The sequence below is a fragment of the Armigeres subalbatus genome, chromosome 1 (assembly GCF_024139115.2).
Source record: "Armigeres subalbatus isolate Guangzhou_Male chromosome 1, GZ_Asu_2, whole genome shotgun sequence".
Classification (NCBI taxonomy): domain Eukaryota; kingdom Metazoa; phylum Arthropoda; class Insecta; order Diptera; family Culicidae; genus Armigeres; species Armigeres subalbatus.
The window spans coordinates 214,574,707-214,585,174 of NC_085139.1; the positions used below are offsets into that span (position 1 = coordinate 214,574,707).

Below are 10,468 nucleotides of genomic sequence, written 5' to 3' on the forward strand. Positions count from 1 at the left end.
CGGCTCTATCCGCAGCACCCAGTTATATCTATGGTTCTACCGCCAGCTTAAGAATTTGAAAAACACTGAAACAAAATCATGATATTTGGTGTTGTGATCGTAGAATGCCATGCAAAATAGCTCAGTAAAAGTATGAAGTCACAATGCGGTAATTTATAAGTTGAATCGTAAAAAGGAAAGTTATCTCTGGAACAGCAATACCACAAAAAATATAAATATAGGGTAAAACGACCTATTATGGAGGGGTTAAGCACCGTGTCAAAACAAAACTGATTTCAAAAATACTTTAAAAATTACCTGTTGGTCTTTTTCACGTTAAAATAGTCGAATAGGTTGCTCGTTAACTATAGTTTCGTAAATATTACGTCAATTGTGCTTAACTTATGTTGTTTTGTTTTTATCACAATGAAAACAAACTACCGCAATAATAGGACGCAGTTGCCTATCGTGGCGACATTTTTTCAAGGTCAGTCCTATTGTTGCGGTATTGCATGTAGTTTTTATGGAAATCGATACCACAACAATAGGAAACCCTACCGGAATAATAGGCTCAAAGGATTTTTTTTTAATGAAAAATGTTGATTTTGCATAACTTTGAACGGAACTTTGTCAAACAAAAGCTGTTCTAGTCGTTAATTCTAAGATTTTTTGGCGTATCCACAATCGCTTTTAATGCTATTCTATCCAGAATGATTTTTTTAAACACTACCGCAACATTATGACATACCACAACGATAGGACGTTTCACCCTAATCATCACAAATCCATTAAACAACATTTTTCAGCAATTTCTTCCACTGTTCCCAGCCGGCAAAGCAGGCGCTTATGATAAGCATCAACTCATCATCAATGACTATCATTATGCTTCTCATCCCTCATCTTCTCACGAATTCATCATCATCCTCGCAGTTCTGAACCGAGAAACGTCAAATTCAATCTGTCAACAACATCGGGTGTGATATCGCGTGTGCTTGGTTAGCGGTCGCAAACTTTGTCTGATTTTCTTTCAATTTTCCAAGGTAAATCAACTAACTGAACCTGCCTTCAATCGCATTCACAATGTCGTTTCCCTAAATTGCAGTTTCTTATTTTGGTCATGGCCTCAGGCGCTACTGCTGCTGCTTCGCGTTCGCTGAAAATCTTCGTCGGTAACATCCCCTGGACGGTCGGCCACCAACAGTTGCGTAACTACTTCGGCCAGTTCGGAAAAGTCAGCAGGGCCCAGGTTATCTTCGATCGTCGCACCGGTCTGTCCAAGGGGTACGGTTTCGTTTCATTCCAGAAAAGTTCCGCACTGGAAAATCTTGAAAAGGTACCGAAACATGTGCTAGATCAGTCGCCTATATTCTGCCAGCGGTCGGATTAGTGTGCGGTTTGTTAGGTGAGTTTGATTTGATGATACTGGGCAAGCTTGATGTAAAACAAATCGAATTCTCTTCCGTAGTGTTATTTTAGTTTGTAAGATTTAGTGGAACGGAGAATTGCTGATGGATGAAATGTCCGATTTGGAAGACGAGTTGGATCTGCTTGGGGAGGAATTTGCGAGAGCAACTAAGCTTATCGAGCAGCGTCACGATCAATTGGAGCAAAAGGACCTATTAAAGTTTTACGGGTTCTACAAGCAGGCGACCAGTGGAACGTGTAATGTTTCGAAGCCGGGAATCTTTAATATTTCCGGACGAGCTAAGTGGTCGGCATGGAACGAACTGGCCGACATGACCAAAGAAGCAGCTATGAAAAAGTACATTCAGCTTTTGAGTAGTTTGATGCCGGAATGGGATCAAGGCGTTGAGGAAAACGGATTTAAGTCGAAGGAAGCTTCGTGGGTGTCCGTATCGACGTTTGTTCAGGAAGAAGACGAACTCAAAGCGGATGAGAAGACCATTGTCGATTTCATCAAGGAAGGAAATGTAGAAGAAGTTCGTAAAGCGGTGACCAGTGTGGAGATTGGACCGATTATTAACGAACTGGATGAGGAAGGCCTGGGATTGATTCATTGGGCCGCCGATCGAGGGAACCTTGATATACTGAGGTTGATAGTTAAGGTGGCTGCGGTGAATATGGATTTGCAGGATTGTAGTGGACAAACTGCGTTGCACTATGCTTCCAGCTGTGGTAATCGTGATTGTGTGAAACTGCTGGTGGATTCGGGAGCAGATCGGACTGTGTCGGATGAAGAGGGTGAAACGTGCCTCGATGTTGCCTTTGATGCTGACATTAAAGCAATTCTTGCGTGAGCGCTGAGCAATTTGATGTAGTTTTTTTGTAAGTGATGACAGCCTTTTTTCTACTTTTTAACTGTTTAATTTGATCTGTAGCAAGTATTTTTGACGCAATAATATGATTGGCATTTCTTAGATGTCATAGAGCTTGGACGTCGGCGTAGAACGATGCGGCTGAACATACGACGACTGTCGGGAGAGGGCGTTGCCGAGCAATTTGCTCATAAGCTCGACGAAATAATCGAAGAACATCCAACAAGAGAAAATACATGCACTATGGGATCAAATCAACAAAGTTTTTTTGGATGCTATGGAGGTTATGAGATATTTCCAGCTCTCTTAAGGATCTCAGAACAGATTTCCACGTTCTAGTGTAATATATTCTAGTGCCGATAGTTCTTCTTCGCAATTACCCGGTCCTGGATGGCTACCATGAATCCTTCTGTTTCTGAGAAGAGTTCACCCCGCACCAGCCACGTATTCGAAGCCACTTTGTCGATATATTCCAGCTCCAGTTGAGGGGGGTGCGCTACATGCAACTCCTTCTGCTTCCACGATGCGATCATCTAGTCGACAGTTTTGATGTCGCAATTCAGCTGATAGTCCTCCTGCCCCAGATGCAGGGCACTGAATCCGTGGTCAGCTTCACACACAGCGCGATAGACTTCGTGGCGGTTCCGGCGTTCCACGAAGTATCTTCGCAACTGCTGGATCTGGGAAACACATAGTGTTTGTATATCGGTGACGCCTCTTCCTGCTACTGTACGTGACAGGGTGACTCTCTCAATGGACGATTTTAAATGGCACAGTGAACGTCACTCGTACTGCTCGTTCTAACGCCTCCAAGTCAGTTTTGGTCCACATCACCACCCCGAAACTGTATGTCAACAAGGGCACGGCAAACGTGTTTAACGTCAGCACGTTGTTGCCGGCCGAAAAAAAAAAATCTTCAAAATATCGTTGACACGATGCAAGAACTTTTCCTGCAGGTCCTTCTTGATCATCGTGTAGGGAATTCTCTAAACATATGATCCGTCGTTGATCGGCCCTCACGAAAACCTGCTTGGTATTCGCCGACTAAGGACTCTCCAAGCGGTCTCAATCTGTTGAACAGAATAAGGGACATAATTTTGTAGGCCGAATTAAGGAGGGTTATTCCTCGGTAATTGGCGCACTCCTGTATGTGCCCTTTCTTAGAGGGTAAATAAGGCCGTCCAACCAGCTAGCAGGCATTTCCTCGTCTTCCCATATTTTCGACATAATATGGTGCAGAACTTCATGAAGCTGCGCACTGCCATGTTTGAGAAGTTCAGCTGGCAGTTGGTCCTTCCCCGCAGCCTTATTGATTTTCAGCTCTTTAATAGCTTTTCTATCCTCATCTAGTGTAGGCGACTCCACAGCTTGTCCATCGTCGCTAATATTTATTCTGTTCACCGATGCATCGTCACTTCCACTATTCAACAAAGTCTCGAAGTGTTGCTTCCACCTGGCCGCCACTTCGGTTTTATTTGTCAGCAAATTTCCTTCTTGATCGTTTCACATGACAAGAGATGGCGCTGTCTTTCTCCGCACGCCATTGACAGTCTCATAAAACCTTTGCATATCATTCTGCTCCATTTTTCCCTGCGCCTCGCTAATCACTTGTTCTAATCACTAATCACTTTTTCGTCCTGCGGTGGGTTCGTTTTCCGGCTGCTCTTGCTTCCTTGTACCGATCTCTATTCGATCGGGTACCCGACACTAACATCCGGCTTCTGGCAACGTTCTTCTCGTCTGTCACTCTCTGACACTCCACATCGAGCCAACCCGTCCTGGGTCGCCTCTGTGCAGTGCCTACCACTTCTCGTGCTGTTGTGCTTACCGCTCCTTGGATCGACTTCCATAGATCGTTGATGTTGTCGCTAACGTTGATTGCACTTATCCGTTCGTCGAGCTTTTGGCGGTATTCAGCCGGTAGTCCTTCCGTCGACAATCGCTGGATATTGGAACGTGATCGAATTTTACTGACAACGAGGTAGTGATCAGAGTAAATGTTCGGACCTCTGAATGTCCGCACATCGAAAAATGGCGCCAACCCACCAGAAAATGGTCTATTTGGTTGCAAGTTTAACCATTTGGGTGTCTCCAGGTGTGCTTTCGGATATTCTTTCGTGCGAAGTAGGTGCTACTGGTGGCCATCTCTCTGGCAGCAGCGAAATTTAGCAGCCATAGGCCGGTGTCATTGGTAGCGGAGTGAAGGCTCTCCTTGCCGATTATGGGACGGAAAAAGTTCTCTCTATCGACCTGAGCGTTAGCGTCTCCGATAGCAAGTTCACGTCATGCTTTGGGTACTCTCCATAGGCTTTATCAAGACATTCATAAAACGAGCCCTTCACGTCGTCAGATTTATCGTTTATCGGTGCGTAAATGTTGATTAGGTTGTAATTGAAGAATTTGCCCCGTATCTTCAACACACAGATTCGTGCGCTAATGGGTTTCCACCGCATCACTCGCTTCATCTGCTTGCCCATCACTATGAAATCAACTCCAGCTCTGCATTTCCGCCGCCGCTGTGATAGGTGTTAGATTTGAATGCAGTGTTGGTCGTGGGTCCACGGCTCGGAATTCACGTTCTCCGGATCTATGCCATCGGACTTGTTGAATAGCGGCCACGTTCACGCCAACCTTCTGCAGTTCACGAGCCAGAAGGCCTACTCGTTCAGGTTCATTTAGGGTCCTGACATTCCAGGTACCGAGTTTCCAATTATAGTCCTTATTTCGTTGTGGGGTGTCGGTTGCCAAAAATAACGTTCTCTTTTTCTTCTATCTCCATTTTTCGTGGTATTTGAGAGGCTTCAGTAAGCTACCTAACCGAGGTCGCGTTACCTACATCGCGCTGGTAGTGCTGTCACCTTAGGTATAATAGCTGACGCGATACAGCATTTCGTTAATCAGCCGCTGGGTACCAGGCAGACGCTGTTTGAGCCGCACCTGCTGGTGAACAGGCGCTCGAGGCGTACCTTCTCACTCTAGCTGATGTCAGTGCCCAGACTCCACTACCAGCTAAAGCACACAACCCTTAGCTGACGGTGTTTTGTCATCGGACGACCCGTGTAAGCGTGAGATAGGAACTTGTGGGGACCAGAGCTATGTAGGGCGCTCATTCCTTGATGTCAACCCACCATTTTGCAGTCCAACATAATTCACATCGTTGAAATAGAGCAGGTAAATCAACGGTCCTAATAAGCGACTGCCCTGCGGAATGCCAGATATGACGTTGAACCTGGGTGAATAGCAGTCTTCTAAAAGCAACTGTTAGTTTCCGATCCGTAAGAGAGGAACGGACTCAGCATAGAAGATCGCCGTGGATTCTAATCCTCAAGTTGAGCGATTGCAATCTCATGGTTCGAAAGCAGCAATTAGAACCGATAGTTGTATTAGAAGCACAGAGAACAGACGTTCATCTTCGTTGGCGTGCTTGTGTAAAAGTTTGTACTGGTCATTTTAAAGTATGTCGTTATGCCCCCGTTGCGCGGTGCTAGTGTGCTGATAAATATGGTTAAAATTTGCCGTGTTTTACTTTTTAGCGCTAGTGTTCATTCCGAATTGCTCCTAAGCTCGCTCCTAGGTGGCAGCACTACATTGTTTATGAAATGTATGCCAACGCCATCACTTAGTGGAATTGAGTTTTTATGTCGGGCAGCCTGCGTTGGCGGCGCTGAGGTGCGATTTAAATCTTTACACACGTTTTTAACAAAATTTTGTTCGAGCATCCATGTCTGTTCTCTGTGTTAGAAGGCTCTGCTTTCTGGTTGCTCTCCTGCTGCATCAAGCCTATTACCGCTTATGAAGAGGATATCCTTTCTTTCAACCACAGGACGCTACACACATTACACAGGGGTTACTTTCATAGTGCTAATTGTTCCCTCTAATTAATTATGTACTAATTTTTAGCCCTTTTTTTAAATTAAGCGTTGTCATGGTGGTTGTACAATGATTTTAGTTAGTTATTCACGTTATTCAAATTGAGAGAATCAGTTTTTGCTCAGCTTCTGAGACGAGTAGACGTGTTGTTCGATTCCGCTCTCCGAAAGTCAAGCGATTCATCAGTGGTTTATTATTAGTGCTGTCTAATGAGCAGCTCGAAGTAGCTCGAAGTTCTTCCCATCCCTCTCTTGCCCATTTGTTGACAAAAAAGAACGAGCAGGACGGGAACAACTCCGAGCTACTTCGAGCTGCTCATTGGACAGCATTATTTTAATCTATCCGTGCCGCGTCGCTCGATTCCAATGCTCCGCGATAAGGCGAGAAAATACTTTTCGAATAGACTACTCGCGTTTCCCTGTGAAGTCGTCTTTCGAGAAGGTACATGGCTTCTGCCGAACAGTTTTAGGGCTGAAGAAAGAAGATGTAGTGAGACTCTAGTGCAAGCTCCAGTTCCATCGTGGTGAACAATGTGCGTTCGTCAAGGCAAACACCTGACGCTCGCACAAAAAATAGTGGACGATCATGACGAAAAACATGAAGTGGACGTTGCGAGGAAGAAGCACAAGCTCCGTATAACCATGGAAGATGGAAGTGTCGAAGTGAAGGTGCACGATTTGCCGGACAATGTACCCGAAGAAAAGATCGTCGAGTTCCTCAGAGCGTTCGGGGAAGTGATCTCGCTGCGCGAACTGACGTGGGGTGATGGTTTCTAGTTTGGTGGGATTCCGCTCGGGATTTGGTCGGCTGGAATGCTGATCCAACGAAACATCGATTCGTGGGTCACGATCGATGGACAGCAGGCGTACATCGTCTACAAGGGGCAGATCGCCTTATGCAAACACTGCAAGGAACAGGAACCCATACTGGCATATATTGTGTGCAAAACAAGAAACTGCTGGTGCAGAAAAGCTACGCGAACGTGGCGAAGCACGTCGAGCTACGAAAACTACCAAAAACGACGAGTGGTGCGAAAACCCCGATCGTCAAACCGGCCGGCCAGCGATCTGTCGCTCCACCACCAACAAACACATGCTACATGCTACAAACACATGCACAGAGTTCCGAAGTTATATTAGTCGACTTCTTTAGAAATCCTATTAGCGCATTTCGATCACATAGCCGAACAGCCGGCAATGAGACGGATGAATCGTCAACTTCGACAAGAAGTAGCCGAAGCCGAGTTCGCCCGCCCGGCAAGAAGCAACTATGCGAAGTCGATGACGACGAGCAGGATGAAGGCAAAAAACCATAAATGGCTCTCACATCCTACAACCTCGCATCGATAAACATCGGAACCATCACGAACCCCACGAAAATCCACGCGCTCCGAACCTTCATCTGCAGCCAAAGCATCGATATCGTATGTCTGCAGGAAGTCGAGAACGAACAGCTATCCTTGCCTGGCTTTGTCGTTTTCGCGTATGAGGACCACGCGAGAAGAGGTACAGCTGTTGCGGTGAAGGAGCACATCCCGGTAACTCACATCGAAAAGAGTATAGATGGAAAGTTGATCGCGCTGAGAGTCCACGATACGACGATATGCAACATTTACGCTTCCTCCGGCACTGCGCAGCGAGCGGCCAGAGAAACTTTTTTCAATGGCACGCTGGCATATTGCGGATCTCTTCAAAAATTTTCCATTTTGCGGATTCCGCAAAGTTCTACCGCCAGCCTGCAAATCTTCAATACACTGAAACAAAAAGCTGGTAATTGGGGTTGTCATCGTAGTATGCCATGCCAAATAGCAAAGGAAAAGTATGAAGTGACAGCTGCGGTAGTTTGAAAATTGAACCGGAAAAAAGGAAAGTTTTCTCTGGAACAGCAATACTATCTCCGTCACCGCACCGCAAACATCATCCTCGCTGGCGACTTCAATTGTGTTCTACGTGCATGCGACTCGTCCAGCCCAAACACAAGCCCGTCTCTCAAAACAGCCGTTCAACAGCTGCAGCTGCATGACGTGTGGGAAAAACTCTGCCCACGTGACCCTGGGTTCACGTACGTCAGTCGGATCGCGCAATCTCGGATTGACCGTATTCATGTGAGCACCGGTCTACGAACAAACCTGCAGTCCGCCTACTCGCATGTCTGTTGTTTCACAGATCACAAAGCGCTGACGGTAAGAATCTGTCTCCCCCCACTGGGACACGAACCCGGGTGCGGCTTTTGGGCCCTGCGGCCTCATATTCTAACAGAAGAAAACGTAGCCGTAACGTAACGTTCCATTGTAAGTGGCAATATTGAACTCGGCAGCGCAGAAACTATGGGCCGTGGATGGAATGGTGGCTGTCATACGCTAAAGCCCAAAATCAAATTTTTTTCAATGGGAAATCTCGAGCCATTTTCGAGGAATTCCACGACGCGCACTAGCGTCTCTATGCGCAACTACGGCTAGCGTACGACGGATACTATCTACATCCCGGAATGTTGACCACCATAAACCGTCTAAAAGGTGAAATGTTGGCGCTGCAACGAAACTTTTCCCATGCGTTTATGCGCATTAACGAAACGCATCTGGCGGGAGAGCCCATGTCGATCATTCAGCTAGGGGAAAGACGACGAAAAAAAACAACCATCACGCAGCTGCAAACGGCTGAAAACGATTTGGTGGACGAGCCGCAAGCAATCGAAGAGATCACGACGACAGAAATATTATCTGCGATCAGAGCGAGTGCGCCAAAACGATCCCCCGGTGCCGACGGGATTGAGCGTGAGTTTTATCTCCGCATGCTTAACAAAATCCACCGTGAGTTGAACCTGCTTCTCAATGAAGCACTCACCGGCAACTTTCCACATGCCTTCGTGGAGGGTATTATCGTGTTAGTGCGAAAGAAGGGTGGAGATAACACGGCCCACGCCTATCGGCCCATATCGTTGCTCAACAGCGACTACAAACTTCTCTCCCGCATCTTCAAAAACCGGCTAGATAGTGTGATGCAAGCCCACCGTGTACTGAGCGACGGGCAGAAATGTTCTAACTCAGAGCGCAACATCTTCCAGGCCACTCTTGCTCTGAAAGATCGAATTGCCAATCTCCGCCATCACCGTCGCGCCGGAAAGCTCATCAGCTTCGATCTTGAGAACGCTTTCGATCGGGTACGCCATTCATTCCTCTTCGACACCATGCGAGCCCTCGGTTTCAACAAGGAGCTCATCGCTCTTCTCGGGCGCATTGCCAGTAAGTCAACACTACTCATCAATGGGCGCCTCTCTCGTCCGATCGATATCACTCTTTCGGTGCGGCAAGGGGACCCCACTTTCCATGCATCTCTTCGTCATATATCTTCACCCGTTGGTTCGCAGGCTCGAGCAAGTGTGTGGAGAGGATTTGCTTGTTGCCTACGCCGACGACATCAGCGTGATAGTGACGTCACCGTGGCAGATAGAGGCGATGAAAGAAATATTCCGGCGCTTTGGGCTTGCCGCGGGCGCAAATTTGAATTTGCGAAAAACCGTTGCGCTAAATGTGGGGCTCTGTGAAGGCAATCAAATTAACACCCAGTGGCTGCAAACAGCCAATGTGGTCAAAATTCTGGGTGTTGTTTTCACAAATTCAATCAGACCAATGACCAAGCTCAACTGGGATGCGCTGGTGGGAAAGTTCGCTCAACAGCTGTGGTTGCATTCGCTCCGTTCACTGACTCTGCATCAAAGGGTAATAATGCTTAACACGTTCGGTACATCAAAACTGTGGTAGCTTTCATCGGTGTTGCCTCCGTCTAGTATCCACACGGCGAAAGTCACTTCATCGATGGGGACGTACCTGTGGAGAGGAATGCCTGCACGCGTTCCCATTATGCAGATGGCACGGAAGAAGGAGCACGGCGGCTTAAATCTACATACTTTGGCGCTTAAAAGTCGCAGTTTGGCCACCAACAGGCACTTCAAGGAATCCATTCCCTACTACAAATCCTTTCTAGTCCATGAAAATCCCCGCCCCGTAATTCCCATGGATCGTCCTGACATAAAATCAATCCTTTCAAATATCTCCCAAATTCCCATTCATATCCGACAAAACCCGCCGATCAAATCCACCAGCACTTCATCCAGCAAACAGAGCTGCTAAAGGTGGAACGAAACAGTCCAGCAGTCGACTGGCCATGCGCGTGGCGAAACATCGGAATGAAATTCATTGCTAGGTTTCGAATTTGGTTCACTTGGATACTGAATTAGATTTGAAGTAAATTTAAATAGGCTTCAACGTTATTCAAATTGAGAGAATACATTTCGTTTGAAGTTAAATTGTTAGTTCAACCGATCAAAAATTAATAAAAGAATAA

General features: G+C 46.6%; 1 protein-coding gene across 1 annotated transcript; it reads left to right on the forward strand.

Annotated features, from left to right (window-relative positions):
* Nucleotides 1–1,446: 1,446 nt before the first annotated feature.
* On the forward strand, nucleotides 1,447–2,248 carry LOC134210826 (acyl-CoA-binding domain-containing protein 6). Its single transcript, XM_062687138.1, has one exon. The coding sequence runs from the start codon at nucleotides 1,488–1,490 to the stop codon at nucleotides 2,235–2,237; it is 750 nt and encodes a 249-aa protein (XP_062543122.1). The 5' UTR covers nucleotides 1,447–1,487; the 3' UTR covers nucleotides 2,238–2,248.
* Nucleotides 2,249–10,468: the final 8,220 nt, after the last annotated feature.

Bases quoted from the DNA above. Each gene is read 5' to 3' on its own strand.
- LOC134210826 (XM_062687138.1), top strand. From the start codon at position 1,488: ATGGATGAAATGTCCGATTTGGAAGACGAGTTGGATCTGCTTGGGGAG.